Source organism: Pristiophorus japonicus, chromosome 15, assembly GCF_044704955.1.
Source record: "Pristiophorus japonicus isolate sPriJap1 chromosome 15, sPriJap1.hap1, whole genome shotgun sequence".
Lineage (NCBI taxonomy): Eukaryota > Metazoa > Chordata > Chondrichthyes > Pristiophoridae > Pristiophorus > Pristiophorus japonicus.
In genome coordinates this window covers 56,555,349-56,578,017 of record NC_091991.1, presented here as the reverse complement: position 1 = coordinate 56,578,017, position 22,669 = coordinate 56,555,349, and the positions used below count along the sequence as shown (strand labels likewise).

Genomic DNA, 22,669 nt, shown 5'->3' with positions numbered 1-22,669 from the left:
TTCTCCCCATTATAGAAGCTTTTGCAGTCAGTTTTTATGTTCCCTGCAAGCTTCCTCTCTTCCTCTATTTTCCCCCTCTTAATTAAACCCTTTGTCCTCCTCTGTTGAATTCTAAATTTCTCCCATGCCTCAGGTTTGTTGCTTTTTCTAGCCAATTTATATGCCTCTTCCTTGGTTTTAACACTATATGCTTAATTTCCCTTGTTAGCCACGGTTGAGCCACCTTCCCCGTATTAATTTTACTCCAGACAGGGATGTGCAATTGCTGAAGTTTATCCATGTGATCTTTAAATGTTTGCCATTGCTTATCCACCGTCAACCCTTTAAGTATCCTTTGCCAGTCTATTCTAGCGAATTCACGCCTCATACCGTCGAAGTTACCTTTCCTTAAGTTCAGGACTCTAGTTTCCGAATTAACTGTGTCACTCTCCATCTTAATAAAGAATTCTACCATATTATGGTCACTCTTCCTCAAGGGGCCTCGCACAACAAGATTGCTAATTAGTCCCTTCTCATTACACATCACCCAGTCTAGGATGGCCAGATTTGCACTACATCAATTAGTGATACTTTTCAGTTTATCTTCATTTTCAACATGATTTTTTTTTTTAAAAAGTGTTTTATAAAAAATTCTGTTTTGAGAAGGTGCTGGTCTCTCTCCAATACCTTGTGCTGATGGTTCAGGATTTGTTCTGTGTATAACTGTAGGAGTAAACTCATTTATCACCACTCTGGTTGGTGTTCTGGGTTGGTATTTCACTGTACTATATATAAGAACATAAGAAATAGGAGCAGGAGCAGGCCATTTGGCCCCTTGAGCCTGCGCCGCCATTCAAGAAGATCATGGCTGATCTTATCATGGACTTAGCTCCACTTCCCTGCCCACTCCCCATAACCCTTGACTCCCTTATCTTTCAAAAATCTGACTATCTGCACCTTCAATACATTCAATGACCCAGCCTCCATAGCTCCCTGGGGCAGAGAATTCCTAAGATTCATGATCCTCTGAGAGAAGCAATTCCTACTCATCTCTGTTTTAAATGGGTGACCCCTTGTTCTGAGACTATGCCCCTGAGTTCTAGATTCCCCCACGAGGGGAAACATTCTCTCTGCATTTACCCTGTCAAGCCCCCTCAGAATCTTATATGTTTCAATAAGATCACCTCTAAGTCTCCTAAACTCCAATGAGTATAGGCCCAACCTGCTCAACCTTTCTTCATATGACAACCCCTTCATCTCAAGAATCAACCGAGTGAACCTTCTCTGAACTGCCTCCAGTGCGTATATTCTTCCTTAAATACGGAGACCAAAACTATATGCAGTACTCCAGGTGTGGTCTTACCAACTCCCTGTACAGTTGTAGCAGGACTTCCCTACTTTTATACTCTAGCCCCCTTGCAGTAAAGACCACCATTCCATTTGCCTTCCTAATTACTTGCTGTACCTGCATGCTAATTTTTTGTGTTTCATGTACAAGGACCCCCTGATCCCTCTGTACCACCGCATTTGTAATCTCTCCCCATTTAAATAATTAGCTTTTTTATTTTTCCTACCAAAGTGGATAACTTCATATTTTCCCACATTATACTCCATCTGCCAAATTTTTATCCACCCACTTAGCCTATCTATATCCCTTTGTAGATTCTTTGCGTCTTCCTCACAACTTGCTTTCCCACCTATCTTTGTATCATCAGCAAATTTGGCTACATTACACTCAGTCCCTTCACCCAAGTCGTTAATATAGATTGTAAATAGTTGAGGCTCCAGCATTGATCCCTGTGGCACCCCACTAATTACAGTTTGCCAACCTAAAAATGACCCATTTATCCAGACTCTCTGCTTTCTGTTAGTTAGCCAATCCTCTATCCACATTAATATATTACCCCCAACACCGTGAGCTCTTATCTTGTGCAATAACCTTTTATGTGGCACCTTATCGAATGCTTTCTGGAAATCCAAATACACGACATTTACTGGTTCTCCTTTATCCACCCTGCTCGTTACAACCTCAAAGAACTTGAGAAACTTTCTGATCACTTGAGCAAAATATCCCAGCAAGAGTCAGGATGTGGGCGAGCTTGGCCCACTCTTGCTGTTCTATCAGATGTGGTTCTATGTTGCAGCGCTCCATCCTTTCTTCCTTCACCACCCAATCCAAAATCTGTTCTACAAGACCATTTCCACCATTAGCATTCCTCCTGTTGGCTGATGCATTTACTGCTAAAGATACCATCCTCCCACTCTAATTACCTTTTCCCACTCCGCCCACTATATCTGTCTATTCCCTTCTCCTTTATGTCTGCATCAAGCCTCCCCTTAACTGCTTCAATGCTATCTGCTTCAACCACTCCATGTGGCAGTGCATTTCACATTCTCCACTTTTTATGTAAAGAAATTCCTCCTAAATTCTATATTTGATCTGTTAGCGGCTATCTTATATTTATGCCCCCTTGTCTGGACTCGCCCACGAGTGCTCCACATCCACCCTATCGAACTCCCTCATAATTTTAAAGACTTCCATCAACTCTCCTCTTGGTCTTTGCTCTTCCAGATGAAAGAGTTCCAGCCTGCTCAATATTTCTGATAGTTGCATCCTCTCAATTCTGGTAACATCCTTGTAAAGCTTTTCTGCACTTTCCCCAGTGTTTCAATATCCCTTTTGTCGTATGGAGACCAGAACTGCGCACAGCAATGTTCCCTCTAATTTTCCCCCTGTGCGGGTCCTATAGTGGCCGTGTTTGCGCAGTATCTCTTCCAGCAGTAGCAGCTGGTGAGTGGTCTGTGCGGGACCTCGCACCTTAGGGGGAACATTGGCACACAGTACTCCAGATGTGCCAAACCAAGGTTCTGTATACATTTAGCATTACCTTCCTGCTTTTGTATCCTATTCCTCTAGAAATGATCCCCAATACTTTGCACTCTTTTAAGGCCTTATCAACTTGTGGTGTTCTTCAATCCTAGCTAATGCTACTGTTTTAACATCTATCTAGTTCTTCTGGTTTGCAGCTTTCAAAAGCTGCAGCCTGGGCTCAGACAGTATCAGGAAATGTTCTGGTACTACTGACACAGAAAGAGCATTAACCAGCTCGCTCTCCTTTTACCCTCCCCCACCCCTCCATCACCATTCCAATTTGGGTTGTCTTGTGATGGTATCCTTTGTTGGTTGAATATTAAACTCACTCATTCAATCAGAATTCTGTATCTTCAAATCCTGTAATCAGATACCCTTTAGAAACATTGAGTAATCGCTCTAATACTATGTATATAGAATAGTGAATATCCTGGTAAAACAGGATATGTATAGTAGGCCTGTTCCTACTGGTCATGTGATGACGACTGCTATTTTCCTTTGAAACACCTCCCTCTTGTAAAATGATTAAAGCCATGTCAAAGGTGTTGACTAAAGTCAATGTTTTGAATAACTGGGACATCAAAAATCCTGTCAAACAGGAGTCACTCCACTCACTGCCTCTGATATGTCAAGTTGCTTTTCCCACACCCAGTACTGGATGAGCAGAAATTTCCTTCAATTAAATATTGGGAAGAACAAAGCCATTGTCGTCTGCCCCTGCCCCACACTACGGGCCCAAGTTTCCACATGATTTGCGCCTGATTTTTAGGAGCAACTGGTAGAGAACGGACTATCTTAGAATTCGCAATTCTCCACATTTTTTTTTCTGCAGTTCTAGTCAGGTAGAACAGTTCTACTTTGGAACAGAATTTATTCTTCAAAAGGGGGCGTGTCCGGCCACTGACACCTGATTTGAAAGTTTCCACAGTGAAAATGTACTCCAAACTAAAGTAGAATGGAGCAAGTGAAGATTTTTGTAGAACTGAAAAAACCTGTTCTACACATAAAAAAATCAGGCGCAGGTTACAAATCAGGCGTCCAGAACGAGGTGGGGGGAGGGGGGGAAGGGAACTCATTAAATTCTACAATCAATCCTTACAAAATCGGCGCGAGTGTAGGCTCCGCCCCCTGGGCACCGTGCCAAGCAGACAAGGAGCTGCAAAGCGCTCCAGAATCGCTCGTTTTTTTTCCGGCGCCGTTTTAGGCGCAAAAAACGGGCGCCCAGCTCGGAGGGGCGCCCGTTTTTTATCATGTGGAAACTTGGGCCCTACATTCCCTAGCTGCCAATTTCACTCCCCTCTCTGACCACTGTCTAAGGCTGAACCAGACTGTTCGCAACCTTGGCATCCTATTTGAACCTGAGCTGAGATTCAGAGCCCATAACTTCTCTATCAGCAATACCACCTCCTTCCATCTCTGTTATATCGCCCGTCTTCACCTCTGCCTCAGCTCGTCTGCTGTTAAAACCCTCATCCGTTCTTTTATTACCTCCAGACTCAACTATTTCAATACTCTCCTGGCCGGCCTCCTATCTTCCGCTCTCCGTAAACTTGAGCTTATCCAAAATTATGTTTCCTGTATCCTCACTCACATCAAGTCCTGTTCATCCATCACCCCTGTCCTCGCTGACCTACACTGGCTACCAGTCCAGCAACGCCTCAAATCTAAAATTCTCATCCTTGTGTTCAAATCCCTAATTGGCCTCGCCCCTTCCTATCTCTGTAACATCCTCCAGCCCTACAACCCTCCGAGAACTCTGCCATCCTCCAATTCTGTAGATTCCCCGATTTGCTTTGCCTCACCATTGATAGCCGTGCCTTCAGCTGTCTAAGCCCTAAGCTCTGGAATTCCCTCCTTAAGGATCTCTGACCACCTCTTTGAAGATGCTCCTTAAAACTTACCCCTTTACCCAAGTTTTTGGTCATCTTCCTAATATCTCTTTGTGGCTAGAAGTCAAATTTTGTTTTATAACACTCCTATGAAGCACCTTGGGATGCTTTCCTACTTTAAAGGCGCTATATAAATGAAAGTAGTTGTCACTATTGTCTTGATCATTGCTTGTACAGCTCCTCAGTGATTCAATTCCAATCCTTATGTGGTTATCATGTACAAGGGTTGGTGCTGTTCCCTGCATTTCTCTTGTAGTTGTTGCGCGGTGAGGATCATGTCCGTTGTACCCCTTAGTGGACTGTATCCGCATTACAACACAAGGAGAAGTCGATTGAGCAGAATTCTAGCGACGACTTTCCCTGTGGCCGACAGCAAGGAGATTCCTCTGTAGTTGCCGCAGTCGGACTTGTCACCTTTTTTGAAGATGGTCACGATTACGGCATCTCTGAGATCTCCCAGCATGCTCTTGTCCTTCCAGATAAGAGATGAGGTCATGCATTCGTGCCAATAGTGCTTCTCCACCATACTTTAGTGCCTCAGCGGGGATTCCATCTGCTCCTGATGCCTTGTTATTCTTGAGCTGATGGATGGCCTTTTCTACCTCGTGCAGGGCTGGGTATTTGCTGAGAGGGTGGCAGGTAGCATGCTGCGCGATGGAGTCGAGGACCCTCGTGTCGTGGAGCATTTTCCATACCTCGGAGCCTACTATCAGCAAGGGCAGATATCGACGACGATGTCCAACACCGCCTCCAGTACACTGGTGCAGCCTTTGCTCGCCTGAGAAAGAGAGTGTTTGGAGACCAGGACCTCAAATGTGGCACCAAGCTTATGGTCTACAGGGCAGTAGTGATACCCAGCCTCCTATATGGCTCAGAGACGTGGACTCTCTATACAGCAGACATCTCAAAGCACTGGAGAAGTACCACCAGCGCTACCTGCGCAAAATCCTGCAAATCCACTGGGAAGATAGACGCATCAACGTCAGTGTTCTCGCTCAGGCCAACATCCCCAGTATCGAAGCACTGACCACACTCGACCAGCTCCATTGGGCGGACCACGTTGTTCGCATGCCCAACACGAGACTCCCAAAGTAAGCACTCTACTCAGAACTCCTACACGGCAAGCTAACTCCAGGTGGGCAGAGGAAACATTTCAAGGACACCCTCAAAGCTTCCTTGATAAAGTGCAACATTCCCACCGGCACCTGGGAATCCTTGGCCCAAGACTGCTCAAAGTGGAGGAAGAGCATCCGGGAGGACGCTGAGCACCTCGAGTCTCGTCGCCGAGAGCATGCAGAAACTAAACGCAGACAGCGGAAGGAGCGTGCGGCAAACCAGGCTCCCCACCCATCCTTTCCTTCAACCACTGTCTGCCCCACCTGTGACAGAGACTGTAATTCCCACATTGGACTGTACAGCCACCTGAGAACTCGCCTTTTAGAGTGGAAGCAAGTCTTCCTCGATTTCGAGGGACTGCCTAGGATGATATGATTTGAATCATTTCAGTTATGTACTGTTTTGGCATGCCAGTGTTTTGTGCTGGAGTTTGCTTTTGACCTTTAGTTAAAACGGCGACATTTGGGAAAATGCGTAGCACAATTAACTTTGTTCTTGAATGCTATAATCTTAGAACAAACAGGGTTTTAAATGGTGAATTTACATTTCAACAATGTGCTGAAGTTGTGGAATCCAGAGTCGAGCCGGGCCCTGACTCCGAATTTGCTCTATAAAACGTTAATGTTGTACGAAGTGGTTTTAATTTGGGTCGTGTAAGTACAACTTAACCTGTTGCTTCTAAGATAAAATGTGCATTTATGTAGTGCTTTTAACATAGAAAAATTACCTAAGATGTGTGAGGAAAATGGACACCAAGTAAAACGAGGAGTAATTTGGAGGGTTACGTAAAAGCTTGGCCAAAGAGGTGGATTCTAAAGAGGGTCTTAAAGGAAGAGGGGATGGTGGAGAGATGAAAGGGATTAAGGAAGGCAACCAGAGAGTGGGACCGAGACAGGTGAAGGCGTGGCGTCTAATGGTGGGATGAAAAGAGGGTTGGATGTACAAGAGGCCAGAGTCAGACGAATGGGGATTTTGGAGGCTGGGGCAGGGGGCAGAGTTGTAGGGCCCAAGTTTGCCCTCTCTACTAGTACGGCGCACCCCCATGAGGTGTGGCGACTTTGTAGAACAGAAACGGCGTCGATTTCTTTCCTCCGGTTCCAGGCCTGTGGCCTGTGGCGCAGCACATCAGAACGCGTGGTGGGCGGAGCCAGGTCCCAGCGCTGAAAACAGTGCTGGGACCTCTGCACATGCGCGCTAAAGTCTGGCCCTAGCCCTGGCCAAATGGGCTCCCTCATCGGCGGCCAGAGTGTGCTCTGCAGGCTGTGTCAACTCTGACCTGATTGTAAAACTCCTGAAGAGTTTCTGGGGATCTGGGTTTGTAACTCTCGACCAGATGAACTGGGGATTTATGCGGGTGTTTGATGCCATGCCGGACATCAGTCTAGACATGCCAAACTCTGACATGACTCTGAAGGGGTTTGTGGACCATTGTCATCAGCAAGCAGTCATCACCAAAGCCCTCCCCGATAGCAGGAACAGATGCGCCTGAGCGGTGGGAACATCCACCGTATCTCGGGCGAACAAGATCCTCAGGATACTGGTCCAAGGGGCTGGCTCCAGACCTTCCAGAGGATTTGTACCGTTTGATCAAGAGGGTACTTCCACCTCCCCTTTGCCTCCCACCTCTCTACCACCCCCCCTCTCTTTGCCCCCCTCCTCCTCTCTCTGCCCCCCTCCTCCTCTCTCTGCCCCCCTCCTCCTCTCTCTGCCCCCCTCCTCCTCTCTCTGCCCCCCTCCTCCTCTCTCTGCCCCCCTCCTCCTCTCTCTGCCCCCCTCCTCCTCTCTCTGCCCCCCTCCTCCTCTCTCTGCCCCCCTCCTCCTCTCTCTGCCCCCCTCCTCCTCTCTCTGCCCCCCTCCTCCTCTCTCTGCCCCCCTCCTCCTCTCTCTGCCCCCCTCCTCCTCCTCTCTCTGCCCCCCTCCTCCTCCTCTCTCTGCCCCCCTCCTCCTCTCTCTGCCCCCCTCCTCCTCTCTCTGCCCCCCTCCTCCTCCTCTCTCTGCCCCCCTCCTCCTCCTCTCTCTGCCCCCCTCCTCCTCTCTCTGCCCCCCTCCTCCTCTCTCTGCCCCCCTCCTCCTCTCTCTGCCCCCCTCCTCCTCTCTCTGCCCCCCTCCTCCTCTCTCTGCCCCCCTCCTCCTCTCTCTGCCCCCCTCCTCCTCTCTCTGCCCCCCTCCTCCTCTCTCTGCCCCCCTCCTCCTCTCTCTGCCCCCCTCCTCCTCTCTCTGCCCCCCTCCTCCTCTCTCTGCCCCCCTCCTCCTCTCTCTGCCCCCCTCCTCCTCTCTCTGCCCCCCTCCTCCTCTCTCTGCCCCCCTCCTCCTCTCTCTGCCCCCCTCCTCCTCTCTCTGCCCCCCTCCTCCTCTCTCTGCCCCCCTCCTCCTCTCTCTGCCCCCCTCCTCCTCTCTCTGCCCCCCTCCTCCTCTCTCTGCCCCCCTCCTCCCCCCCAGCCCTGGCCGAATGGTCTCTCTCATCGGCGGCCTGCTGCCTTCCCGGGCCATCTTTTGGTAGGACTTCTATTTGTTATTGATTAATTAATTGCTTATTACTTTTGTCTTGGTGCATTTAGGTGCAGGGTTCCTTCTATTTTTATTAATTAATTGCTTATTACTTTTTGTGCTTTGTTTGGTGCTTGGTGCTTTAAATGTAGTTACTGGCGCGATTCCTTAACTCTCGGTAAGGTTTTACTGTGCGGACAGAAGTGGCAACATACGCTGGCCTAAGTTAGTTTGGAGCAACTATTTGCTGGCCAAACACCTAAAACAGGGGTAAGTGGCTGGGAACGTCCCCTTTTGGGAAAAAAAACTGAACTAAAAAAAAGCCTAACTAACTCACTTACACTGGCGTAAATTAAATGGCCAGAATTGCAACTAAAAAGATAGTCCAGAAAAATCAAGTTGATCCAAAAAAAAGGAGCAACTCCTGGGGAAACTTCAGCCTGTAGGACTGGAGGAGGTTGCAGAAATGGGGCAAGTCCATAGAGATTTAAAGGTGAGGATAAGAAAATAAGGTAGCATTATACAGGCAAAAATGAAGTTGTGTATGTTCATTGTACACTCTGAGCAGTCTGAAAATGTAAACTCCGCTTCTTAAACTAAAATTAGGTTTGAAATTTGAACAGATTCTGGCAATGCTCTGCTGCTACAGTGTTCATTGAAGAATTTACTAATGAAGGAAAATACAATTTGCATGATAAAAGTAACAGAATAATAAAGTCAGATGATTACAAAATAGTCATCTCATCAAGGGCTTCATATAATGCTACAAACAGTGAAAACAAAACTCAAGCTGTTAAGTTTGAACTTACTTCAATATGTAATACTTGTAAAGTTATGTATTCTGTGGAGTTCCTGGGAGCTGGCCTTAATTCCAATTTTTGCTGTTTTATTTTACCTTTTTCCTCGGTATGTACAATGTATTTTGGGTGGCTTACTCTGTTGACATGCAAATATGGGAGAGGAGTTGAGAAGATGCAAGATACTTCTCAATGAGGAGGGAGTACAAATCAATCTGCCATTTTCTTGTGAGCTTCCTCAAAGATGGCTACAAAGTGGAACTGGCCTCGGAGAACATGTAGTCTCTGCCTTCTGGATCAGCAAATTGAGGGAGACTTAAAGAAAGACAAAAACAATGCTTTTTATGGATTTTATGGATCCTGGCATGTGATTTGTGTTCTCATTTCCATGTGTTGAGCCCTGTGTCTATGTTCTGTATCTCAGCACTAATACTTCATCTCAGTAACTTAAATTTGCAATCAATGAGAGATTTGTTCATCTCACACCTAATACTTTCTAGCACTACCCATGAATCGATAAACATTAACACAAAATGTCAGTTGTCTTGACTTAATTAGGTATAACCAAATTCTTTTGAGATAATAGATTAAATATAACTTAAAAAAAAATAACGACGTCCTCTAACCAAAAAGAATTATTTCTCTCTTTTGGTCTGTGTGCACGCATATAATGTATTCATTGTCTGGGAGGAAGCAGATAACCCTCAAGGCTTCTGCTAGTATTGTTGTTGAGCTAGTTCTTACTATTTTTGTTTATGGGAACATCGGCCTGAGATTTTATTGAAATGTTTACTAGGGCGGATTAAAATACATATTAACCTAATGGCTAGTGTTGACTGTTTTAAATTTAATTTTGCAGGCCTGCTTTGACTGTTCAGCCAAGAACCCTAGCTGGGCGAGTATCACCTATGGCGTCTTTCTCTGTATTGACTGTTCAGGGACGCATCGATCGCTTGGTGTTCACTTGACTTTTATCAGGTACTGTAGCTTCATCATGAAATATAAAGGGTGACCTTTGTCTTTTTAAGATGTGTATTGGAGTATATTTTTGCTTTCTTCAATATCCAGATATTAATAATGTGTGCAATTTCAAATACGTGCAATAAAGGACTTGAAACACTACATATACTTTAAGCTGTTGATGACATTTCAATTATAACACAAAAGCATTATAAGCTTGATTGAGAAGTTTAAAATTCACGTGTCTGCACATTCAGTAATTTTTCTGTAAGTAATGATTATGACTTATGTAAAAAATATTGCTTTGCTGTAGACTGAACAGATATCTATTGTAATGCTTCCAATAGATTTGGGTATGATATAATAGTACAGAATGTCAGCAAATACTCTCATTATCTCCAGTGGTGCCAACGCCCTGGTAATGAAGCATTAGAGCTCTGTGGTATGATAGTCTTTATCACCTACAATGAAAACTGTACTCATTACTGACCTCATTATACAACCTATTGCTCTGACTGGGAGTTGTCCAACTAAATTTGCCACTCGGTTGTTTCTTGTAAATTCTAGAAGTGCTCAATTGGAATTGGTAGAGTGAAGTCTTTGAATACTGTAGAATCTACTTTTGTAGTTAGAAACTGAGAAAATCATTTTATGATCTGCAAGTCTGGAGGGGAGGAGAACAGGGACTGGATCTGTTGGAATGTGCTATCTGGCTGCCTGATGTAAAAATCATGGTGTGTTGTGGTAAGAACATAAGAAGTAGGAGCAGGAGTAGGCCATTTGGCCCCTTGAGCCTGCTCCGCCATTCAATAATATCATGGCCGATCTGTTTATATATTTGCAGCCTACAGAATATACTAGTTTCAAGTCATTTCAGCCACTGGATCTGGGTGTTAAAAGAATGAATGCTAAATTTGTAGTTAAAAGATAAGCACCAGGAAGAAGCTTCACGAGGATTTTATCTTCTAGTTTCCTTCCTAACCATAATATTTAAATTTTAAAAAATGAACAATGTTTAAAACATATCGGTATTTGTGCCAGGCCTTGCGATTAGACCTCCAGTTTCATGGAAGCTGATATTGCATTGTCTGAGAAGGTGCTCCCAGATGGTCACCATATTAGGCAAAGTATCTTCTTCACTGGGATATGGTTCAAATAGAATAGCTTTTAAAACTTTGGTTGTAGTATTTTGAATCACATTGACAGCATAATTATCAATGAATCTTCAAGTTGGGGATTTTCTGTATTCATGTGAATGTTTTAGTTACTTAGTAATGAGGTATAAAAAAATTAATCATCTGTTTTAGGATGTATTCTGTTAGCCTTAAGTTGGAAATTTCACTCAGAGGCCAGGATGGCGCTGTGCAAAAGGGAAATACTTATGCTGTTGTAGGTAGTATACCTTTGATTTTGGGATGAAAATACATTTTTGGGCAGAGTAAAGAGAGCTTTACTCAGATGGAGAGCACTGTAGAACTCCAGGCACCAGGTGACAACAGAGTGGATTAGAGTTTTGGTGGTGGTTGAAGAGGATGATGTTGAGGAGGTGAAAGAAAGCATCCTGGAGTCAGATCAGGTCTGGTGGAAGAAGCAAAGTTTGTGGTTGCACCATGGTTCCTGGACCTCTGGACTAAGTCTGCATATAAATTTATGATTTTTTGAAGAAGTAGCTTAAAGCATTAAGAACATAAACTTGTATATTTTAAAATGTGCTTATTTTTATATTTGAGCAAAATAAGCAAGCGTTTAAGTGAAACCAGAACAAAGGGTAAGAAGAACAACACAAGGAAGTATTGGTGGAATGATCTGTCCTCTGCTTAAAAGAAAGACAAGAGATGGTTAGATGGCTGAGATGATCTTTCCATCACGATGTGAAGAAATTAGGGACCAAAGGGAAATTGAGAACGTGTCACTAGCTGGGGCAGTAGGAGATAAATCGGGTCCAAAATTGAAACAGGAAAGCTGGCAAAACTGGGTGGGGTCTGATGACCTGAAGAGGAGAAAAGCAGCGGCACAAATTTCCCCCACAAGTACTCGACATAGATATAGGGTTATACCCTAAACGTTAACTTGTTCATTGAAATAGCATTCTCTGTTTTTGTTTGATTTCTGACATTTGCAGTGTTTGATTTTTATATGGATGTTGAATCTTATATAATTTTTTTAAGTGACATTGATGCTGATATCCTTCTTTACAATATATAGTCGTACACTTGAGAACCGAATGTTTACAGCCAGTAGTCTACATATTGAAATGTAATGTCCATGGTTGGTGGTTTTAACAAACCATGATGGAAAAGTCACTTCTCAGCAATGTTGGCTGCTTTCCTGTTGTTGTATTTTTTTCCCTTTTTATTATTTCATTACAGGTCTACAGAACTGGATTCTAATTGGTCCTGGTTTCAGCTGAGATGTATGCAACTTGGTGGAAATGCAAATGCTGTAAGTAAAAATTTCTGTCAACACTTTCAAAGCCTTGCATTACAATTGGTTAATTGGCAGTTATGTGACTGTTTTGTGAATGTTTGTATTTTGTGCTTTTTTGGAGGCTTTGTGTTTTACAAAAAGTTAACAGCAACACCTAAAAGCTTGATTCTTTCCTTGTAGAGAGGCAGTAAATAATTTGTTAAGCCTAACAGTAGCACAAGGATATTTAACAAATGTGTGAAATAAGGGGGGAGGATTTTTAGGGGGAGGTCAGCAGGCACGTTTGGTGGCGGGTCGGGTGGGAATTTTTTTTTTTGACAGATTGTTAACCTGCCGCCATGCTCCTTTCCCAGCTCTGTCAGCGCTGAACAGACTGGACGCGCAGTGGCGGGAGAGGCATTTCAGGTCATTAAGACCTTGTTAACAGCCACTTGAAAAGCATTTTGAGCTCAATTTTACAAGGTTGCCCAGGGGTCCACGCTGCTCGGGGATCACGTTAGATAAGGAGGTCAGGAGTTGTGTTACCATGAAATCATCTGTTTACTTGACAGCTGCAATTGCTTACTGCATTTGGAAGACAAATTGAGCTTTATGCAGGTTGCAAGTGTTTGGAGTAAACTCTCTATCCAGTGTCACCTCATTGGAACAACCGCTCTCACCATTGACAGATCGCTTCTGTCATCTCAAGTTCAACGGCCATCTATTACATCAGCAGCGGCACAAACAACAACTCCAACCTTCTCCACAATCAACTAATGCTGCACAGGCCACAGGGCGTCAGCACCCGACCACATTGCTTGCCTGGAAGGCAAGGGATGGCTTCACCATGGCCAGATTTACTTCACTTGATGCTGTACACCCTGGCTGCCACATGATGCGTCAGGTTGGCACCACCTCACACAACACCATAACACATTCCTACAATACCCAAGCCATTCCTTTCACACTCATTACCTTTGTGGGGGAGGGTACTGTTATGTCTCGCCATTCACTGCTTACAATGATGCACACAAATTTGTCCAAGAACACAAAGTGTTGAAAATAAAGATTTCAATGTTATACAGCACATTCATAGAAACTTCACATGAACATTGGCTAAAACACACAAGTGCCTACCCTGTGTGTTGTTAGTACAATTGGACTAGGGTGAGGGTGAGGAGTGGCTAGTGAGATGGGGAAGTGCTAATGTAGATAGAAAGAGAGAGGGATGGATAGAGGTGCAAGGTAAGTTGGTGTAAGGATGTGCCGGAGTAGGGTGGGGAAGGCAGAGTGATGGAGCTGTGATAAGTGGCACAGCAGGATGAGGTTGAGTGTGGCTTTGCAGTAACGTTTTGCGATCTACTGGGATCATTGAAAGGTTTGCACCACTGCAGCCTGGTCCTCCTGACGACATCCCTGCTTGTGTCCTCCTGTGCAATGTGCAACCAGGCTGCGTTGATGTCCTGGGGAGGTCTCTTCTGCCTATTGGAAGGGAAGAGAACCTCCTTGCATGCCGTGACTTCCTTCATAAGCATAAAGAGGGAGTAATGGGAGAGCCTGGGTGCAGCTCTGTGCAGTGCTTATCAGTATTTGCAGATCTGTCATTGACAATAGTAGAGAGAGCAGTTTTAGATAATGAATTAGGAATAACACACAATATTAAAGAATATCTTGAGGATGATTTTTTTTTCTCTCCCTACAGTATTTTGGTATCAATAAGTTAAATAAGCCCAACGACAACACTGGTACTTCAAAAATAAACTATAGTACGTAAGAAGATTGCAGCCAGTTTATGTTTTACCTTCAAATGGAATTATCCACACAGCTGTGTTCTTTATAGTTTGCTTAGGTCACAGCATAATCATAGAAATGTCATTCAAGATCTTTACCATCTTCTCTATCTGAATTCAACGTCTTCAACATGATTCAGGGACTTGAGCTGATTTAATTCCAGTAGTGGGTAATGTTGTAATCAGGATACTTCAAATACCAAGGCCTCGATTTCCCCTACCACTGCAGGTCCGGTGCGGCAGGGGTTATTGGCTGGTCCCGACCTCGCTGCAGGCTCCAGACTGCGGTGTAGAATGATTTACTTTGATTGGGCTTGTTAAGCCCGCCCAGAGCGTTTGCCGACCAATTGAAGGAAGCGAGTCTCATGATGTCACTAGACGTGTCATCAGCTGGTTTCTTTAAAGGGACCATGTGCAAATTAATTTTGACATTTGTGCTGTCAGTGCTCGACAGCATTGAGCTGCTGCAAACACTGATAAGCACTGCACAGATCTGTAACCAGCACTTCACCCAAGTGTTTTATAGCCGGAAATATTCTTTCTAGACTCAACTCACATTTGAAATAACAAAATCTACCATTGTTCAACAGCGATGTTTCCACATATTTATACTTAAATATGAAAATTTCACCCATCCTTCATTATACTCCACTAAATGCGAATTATAACACTGTATACTAATTGTGTGTTCTGCAAATGTGACTGTTGCCTGAACAAATATATGGCAAAATCAATTTAAAACAAAAACTAATGACTAATATTGTCTTGTTGTTCACAATTAACTTTGATAACAGTACCCTTTATTTTAATTTGTGAGCAAGCTAATCACACCAGTCACTTTGATAAGCCCACTGGGCAATATTTAATGCTGTAAACCTATAGTTAGCTTGATACTATTGTGTCTTTACAAGCTCAATACATCGTTTTTTCTTGTAACAATTCTGGACAGTGGCATTGATGTACATATGTAATAACAGGCTGCAGAAATACATGCACAAAAGCCACTAAGTGCACTGGAAAATAAAGTCTGTATTTGTCCTTACTTTGCCTATTTAGCTTTGTACGTATAGTACAGAAGTAACTTTATTTTTATTTTCAATAGAATGCTTTCTTCTGTCAACATGGTTGCAACACTAATGACACCAATGCAAAATACAACAGCCGTGCTGCCCAACTTTATAGAGAGAAGCTCAGATCACTGGCGGTTGCTGCAACAAGAAAATATGGAACCGAGGTAAGCACAAGTCATTGGCTGTAATTTAGTACATGAGGCACTTTAATTCAGGAACGTTCAAGACTGACCAGTGGGACGAGGATAATTGTTTCAGGGTTTAAGTGGAAGAGATGAACTGGTACCACTATTTATGTATCCTCTTAAACAAGTTCTGTGGTTTGTTGTTTCTTGTAACAACTTCAGACAATTGTGGTGATGTACATTTGTAGGAAATAAATGCAGAACAGCACTAAATGCTTTGGAAATTAAAGTTTGAAAGAGGCTGTTGAAATTTAATGGGTTGGTGATGATGTGCACATTAGTGAAAGGAGCATTAATACTGAAACTACCAGTCTGGGACCTGTGGCTACAGTTTGGGTTCCTGACAGGCAGAATGTGTTTACTTTGCTTGACTGCTGCCTGACTGAAATTTAATGGTCCTGTTTAGGAGAAAGCTCGCTCCCAAAAGTTAGAAATTTAAATGATTAGGAAGTGCAGAAATGGAGAACTTCTCTCTAAACATTGAAATTAAGGTCAGGTAGATTTACAAAGTGTGCCTGGGGTTCAGTGGGTTACCTGAGCACTTTGCAAACAAGGTTTGACGACACACTAGATTTACACGCCACGTGATGTCAAACCAAAGTGGTGGGAGACCACCCCCTCCAGGGAGTCTCTACTTCACTTGAGTCAGGTTAGGCCCCGACTCCAGATTTACTCTGAGAGTTTAGTGTCGGTGTGAAGTGGAAATGCATTTACATTGACACTATAAACTAGCAGTGTAAATGCACCCCATGTGTAATTAGGAAATTCGGAATGCATCATCTCACTGATCTTCTATAACATCTGTTTTCTATTAAGCAATTTGCAGGTAATTTAATTCAGTCCCGATCTGCTTTTTGTATGTGTTGGTTTTCTCTCCATTTTTACTAAAATGCCTGTTCATCTTTCAGTCTCAATTCTGATGAAGGATGCACACCCTAAATGCTGTAACCTTTTTCTTCTCTTTATTGATATTGACTTAGCTGCTGTGCATTTCTATCATTTTCTGCTTTTATTTTAAAATTAATCCGAATAGATTTCCAAAGAGATTGCTGTTCATCAATGAAGCCTATCAGAACTAGAATGGAGGTGAAACTCCAAGCATGAAAAAAGGCAAATGTCTGTCTTGAACATGTAACTCATCGACTTTTGAAGCTAATACGTATTTTTTTTTTGTTGTATGGTTCAGCTGTGGATTGATGATTCAGGAAATCCACCATTGTCCCCTCAGAGTAAAGACGAAGACTTCTTTGCCTCACATGCTACAGTAAGTTTTTAATCCATTTCACAATATATCAGTACTTTTTTTGATGGGGGTAGCAAGGGTAAACGGAATGACCAGAATTTCCCTCAGGTAGGCGGGTTGGGGGCAGGGGGCCACCGAGGTGGGTGGGAAACCCGGGAGTCTGGCTTTCCCGTAGGTCCTGCCGACTTTGACAGAAATGCCTGATTTGAATGTGAGGCCTCGGATTCATGCCTGTAGCCAGCCAGCCTAAGAGACTAGCTGGCTGCGGGCGGGTCGGTCTTAGAAGCGAAGGGGTCCGGAGGAGGGATTGCGGGAGGGGGTTTGGCGACAGGCAGGGATCGGGGATCACTGAGGGGTGGGTGGAGAAGGAGAGAGCATCGGCAAGATTTGGATTTTGGGGAGGAAAGAGAGAGAGCGCATCGGCAGGGGTTGGGGATCACGGGTGGGGGGAGAGAGAGCATCGGCAGGGGTCAGTAATTGGGGGGGTGGGGGGAGGGTGGTCTGCCAGGGTTCGGCGCGGGGTATGGGAGAGGATTAGGGCCGGCCAGCGAGGTATAACGCCACTTAACCTCCTGGATGCAGCAGTCCTTACCACGGTTTAACGGCTGGGTTTATGAATTGTGTGAAACCCGTCTACAGGCAGTTAAACTCACATTGGAGGGGAAAAAGAGACTTTCAGCCTCACTGCAATATTTAAAGTGAGGTAACGCCCCCTGGGAGCAGTTTGCCCATCCCATCTCCAGCAAAATCGGAAGTGGGCAGGTTGGAGGTGGGATCAGATTGTGAATTCTGTTTTTAACACTAACTGCCCCCACGCTCCAATCCCACCTGTTTTTTTTAAGGGGAAAATTCTGGGCAATGTCATTAAGATTACCTCATCCAAGTGTAATTAATGAGATAAAGAAATAATATGACAAGCATTAGATGAACTCTGAATTTGAAGCTACTTCAGCCAGAAGCTAGCTAGCAAAAATAATTTTAGTGGATTTGACCAGCAGAACGTGGGAATGGATAAGAGATTGATTGAAGATTAGAAAACAGTAGGCATTTTTTAGTAGAATTATGTTGAGGTGGGAAGAATGTTGAGTGGAGTGCCCAGGGATTGGTGTTGGGACCACTACGGTTTCTAATTTAATTACTTGGATCCAAAAATGTAATGCAATTGGACAGATTCACTAGACCCTCTGATATAAAAGGGGTCAGAGGGTCTAGTAAGAAGGAGGAACTGAGGGAAATCCTTATTAGTCGGGAAATTGTGTTGGGGAAATTGATGGGATTGAAGGCCGATAAATCCCCAGGGCCTGATGGACTGCATCCCAGAGTACTTAAGGAGGTGGCCTTGGAAATAGCAGATGCATTGACAGTCATTTTCCAACATTCCATAGACTCTGGATCAGTTCCTATGGAGTGGAGGGTAGCCAATGTAACCCCACTTTTTTAAAAAGGAGGGAGAGAGAAAACAGGGAATTATAGACCGGCCAGCCAGACATCGGTAGTGGGTAAAATGATGGAATCAATTATTAAGGATGTCATAGCAGCGCATTTAGAAAGAGGTGACATGATAGGTCCAAGTCAGCATGGATTTGTGAAAGGGAAATCATGCTTGACAAATCTTCTGGAATTTTTTGAGGATGTTTCCAGTAGAGTGGACAAGGAAGAACCAGTTGATGTGGTGTATTTGGACTTTCAGAAGGCTTTCGACAAGGTCCCACACAAGAGATTAATGTGCAAAGTTAAAGCACATGGGATTGGGGGTAGTGTGCTGACATGGATTGAGAACTGGTTGGCAGACAGGAAGTAAAGAGTAGGAGTAAATGGATACTTTTCAGAATGGCAAGCAGTGACTAGTGGGGTACCGCAAGATTCTGTGCTGGGGCCCCAGCTGTTTACACTGTACATTAATGATTTAGACTAGAGGATTAAATGTAGTATCTCCAAATTTGCGGATGACACTAAGTTGGGTGGCAGTGTGAGCTGAGAGGAGGATGCTATGAGGCTGCAGAGTGACTTGGATAGGTTAGGTGAGTGGACAAATGCATGGCAGATGAAGTATAATGTGGATAAATGTGAGATTATCCACTTTGGTGGTAAAAACCGAGATACAGACTATTATCGGAATGGTGACAGATTAGGAAAAGAGGAGGTGCAACGAGACCTGGGTGTCATGGTACATCAGTCATTGAAGGTTGGCATGCAGGGTACAGCAGGCGGTTAAGAAAGCAAATGGCATGTTGGCCTTCATAGCGAGGGGATTTGAGTACAGGGACAGGGAGGTGTTACTACAGTTGTACAGGGCCTTGGTGAGGCCACACCTGGAGTATTGTGTACAGTTTTGGTCTCCTAACTTGAGGAAGGACATTCTTGCTATTGAGGGAGTGCAGCGAAGGTTCACCAGACTGATTCCCGGGATGGCGGGACTGACATATCAAGAAAGACTGGATCAACTGAGCTTGTATTCACTGGAGTTCAGAAGAATGAGAGGGGATCTCATAGAAATGTTTAAAATTCTGACGGGTTTAGACAGGGTAGATGCAGGACGAATGTTCCCAATGTTGGGGAAGTCCAGAACCAGGGGTCACAGTCTAAGGATAAGGGGTAAGCCATTTAGGACCGCGATGAGGAGAAACTTCTTCACCCAGAGAGTGGTGAACCTGTGGAATTCTCTACCACAGAAAGTTGTTGAGGCCAATTCACTAAATATATTCAAAAAGGAGTTAGATGAAGTCCTTACTACTAGGGGGGATCAAGGGGTATGGCGAGAAAGCAGGAATGGGGTACTGAAGTTGCATGTTCAGCCATGCACTCATTGAATGGCGGTGCAGGCTCGAAGGGCCGAATGGCCTACTCCTGCACCTATTTTCTATGTTTCTATTACTAGGAGGGTAAGCTAAACCTGAGGATCAGTCGAGGATCCAGAAAATGAGCTAGGCAAAATATATAAGGGGACAGAACAATGGCAAATAAATGCAATACTGCACAATGGATGGAAAAAGTGGGAGGCATGTGCACTCCATGAATGATGGGAAAATACCCAAGGATGAACTTGAGAGAGGCTCCATGCTGATTGGACATGTTGAGCAATCAACAAAGCAGATAGAATACTGAACTATATATAGCCAAGACAGTCAAGCACAAGTCAAAGGAAGTTGTACTTAAACTGCATAGTGATCTGCTCAGACCACACCTTGAGTCCTGTGTCAAGTTCTGGTTTCCGAGGCTCACTGGAAACATTAAAGTATTCCAGGCAGTGTAGCAAAGAATCACAACTCTGATCCCGAGCGTCAAAGGCATGAATCTTGGACCTTTTAGCCTTGAAAGGAGGTAGCCTTGCAGAGGTATAAAAGATAGTCACGGGTAAATCTGGAAAGTACTTCAAACTAAATCATGACAGTAGCTTTCTGGGGCACAGATTCAAATTCGTGAAAGGCAAATTTAGGGTTGATATCAGGAAGATGTAGTGATGGAGGGGAGGTGTTATTGGGCCTCTCTGGATAGATTAGCTAAAGTAGGTATAATGCCCTTTTTCATTGTATCTATCTTTTGAAAGATCTTGTTGATTTGTTGCCCAAGCTGTCCCCTCTGCTTCCTGCAATAATCCATTTTCCTTTCACCCTAGTTAGCATGTTCCTAGAATAAAAGCTCCAGGTTCTTCACCAGTAATTGGTTGTCCAAATGCAGTCAACTGTGATAGTTCTGAAAAATGGAAATAAGTTGTTACTTAGCATGGATGAAGTTGCATGTTTTCCATCTTCATACCTTGTTATTTGCTAGTAATTTGTAACTTGAGCGTCTAAGCTGTATACTTGTGAAAGGCCCTATATAAATGCAAATTCTTTTGTCTGTTAAAGTCCTCCGCAATCTTTCTCCACCATACCTCTTTAACTTCTTCAGCATTGCACCCCACTTTACACCATCCACATTTCCAACTGCATCAGCTTTTACCTGTCTCAGCCTTGCTACATCTGTCTTTGACCACGCTTTGGGTCATCTCTCCTACTGCTCAGCATCTGCTTTCCTCTGTGAAGTGCCTTAGAATGTTTACTATGTTAAAAATACTGTATAAATGCAAGGTGGAGTGTTCTATATTTTATTCAGGTATTTTAATGAATATTGTAGACAGTTGATTGATGTACTGAAATCCTGTATTAACCAGAATGCTAACTCAGCAACATATTAAATTGCATTCTGAATCATTGGGCCAGATTTTGTGGTCAGCAGCGAAGGAATGGTGCTCGCCGTTCATTGCGCCTATAGCTGATCAGAATTTTCCTGGGCTTTTGAGCGGCAACGTGCTGTTATTGGGTGTCTGATCCGGCGCGCACCCTCTAAAGGGGGCTGTGGCGTCTGTGAGCAGAGCAAGCAACAGCTTGGCTCTTCAACCAATCAGAGTGAAGAATCCTGACTGAATTACGCAGCATCTAAACCAGGAAGTATAAATTAGATTTTAATCATGTACAGAAGCCAAAATAAAGATTGGGAAAGAAAGATAGGATTAAGAGAGAGAGAGAGAGAGAGAGAGAGAGATAGATAAAAGAGACAGAAAGAAAAAGTGTAAAAAAATGTTAATTTATGTACACCTTAATGTAGATTTACCTCCTCCTATTCTCCCCAATGTCTGCCTTTCCCTGGTCACTGGTTCATGTCTGTATCTCTGAGTCTTTGTGTTCACACCCACCTGCTCACCTGCAATCCTGCTTCCTCCCCCCCACCCCAACCATCTAGTTTAAATAATTCTCGACTGTTGCCTCAATGTTATCACATGTCTTTCTTCCTCTGCTTGGTTTTTATGCAGCCTTTCTCTCCTGTAATAGCTCTGTTGTTTGTTCGGATAGTAGAAAAAAAGCAGAATTGCATTAGACAGACTATATAATAAAAGAAAACTCTTTCCGAGTATAAAATTAATGAGCTGTACAGAAAGATTAGACATGTTTATATTTTACAATTTGAAAAGAAAGTGGTTAAGAAGAGACCTCATCAAGGTTTATTAAATGGCTCCTGGTCCTTCAGCAACTAAAATTTCAATTTCTCATGGAATGTTTAATCCCTCCATGGCCTCGCACCTCCCCATCTCTGTAACCTCCTCCAGCCCTGCAACCGTCCTCGAACTCTCTGTTCCTCTCACTCTGAGCTCTTGCATCCGCCCCCCCCCCCCCTCACTCCCCCTACCATAGGCTGTGCTTTCAGCCGCCTGGACCCCATGCTCTGGAACTCCCTCCTTAAACTCCTCTGTTGCGTGGGATAAGGCCTTCCTTAAAACCCATCTATTTGCTGAAGTTTCTGGTCACGCTTCCTAAAATCTCCTCTTTTGGATCAGTATCTATTTTACTGATTATGCCTCTGTGGTGCACCTTGGTTTGTTTTTCTATGTTGAAGTCATTAAATAAATGCAAATTACTGTTGTTATGCCATTTAATAATTTTGTTAAAAATTCAAAATTGCTTGAATGTATCATTGCACTCCTGCTGTGGTTTTTCATGATTTTTATGTCTAATTCCAGTCAGCCAGTGTCAAGTCATCAGATCAAACCTTTGATTCCACCCTTCTAGAGCTATCCTCTTCTGAAAAAACACAGCAAGAAGACAATGATGGTAAGCTTTGGGGTTGTCCATTGGCAGAGCTTGAGAGCAATTATTGATATCAGCGTGAAACTGTCATTAAGGCTAATAAAGTATAAGGAGGTATTTCAAAGACATTTGCCTATATGTCAAAGCAGTTCATTAACTCATTGACAGTGGTCACATTTACAATATTGTGAATCATTTTAGGTAACCTACTTTCAAAGCAACATTTTCACAGAAGTGTGACCTAGATGGTTTTGGGATAGTGCTGTAAAATATAGAAAGAGATTTGCACTGAGGCTAATTATAGTATCCTT

General features: G+C 43.7%; 1 protein-coding gene across 4 annotated transcripts in view; it reads left to right on the top strand.

Annotated features, from left to right (window-relative positions):
* Positions 1-22,669, top strand: part of LOC139280786 (ADP-ribosylation factor GTPase-activating protein 3-like) — an 86,903-nt gene that overhangs the window by 18,500 nt on the left and 45,734 nt on the right. For all 4 annotated transcript variants that reach the window (XM_070900479.1, XM_070900478.1, XM_070900477.1 and 1 more), the window contains exons 2-6: positions 10,000-10,118; positions 12,470-12,542; positions 15,399-15,530; positions 16,738-16,815; positions 22,292-22,382. In XM_070900479.1, coding sequence (XP_070756580.1) covers positions 10,000-10,118; positions 12,470-12,542; positions 15,399-15,530; positions 16,738-16,815; positions 22,292-22,382 — 493 coding nt within the window. The remainder of the gene's footprint in view (positions 1-9,999; positions 10,119-12,469; positions 12,543-15,398; positions 15,531-16,737; positions 16,816-22,291; positions 22,383-22,669) is intronic.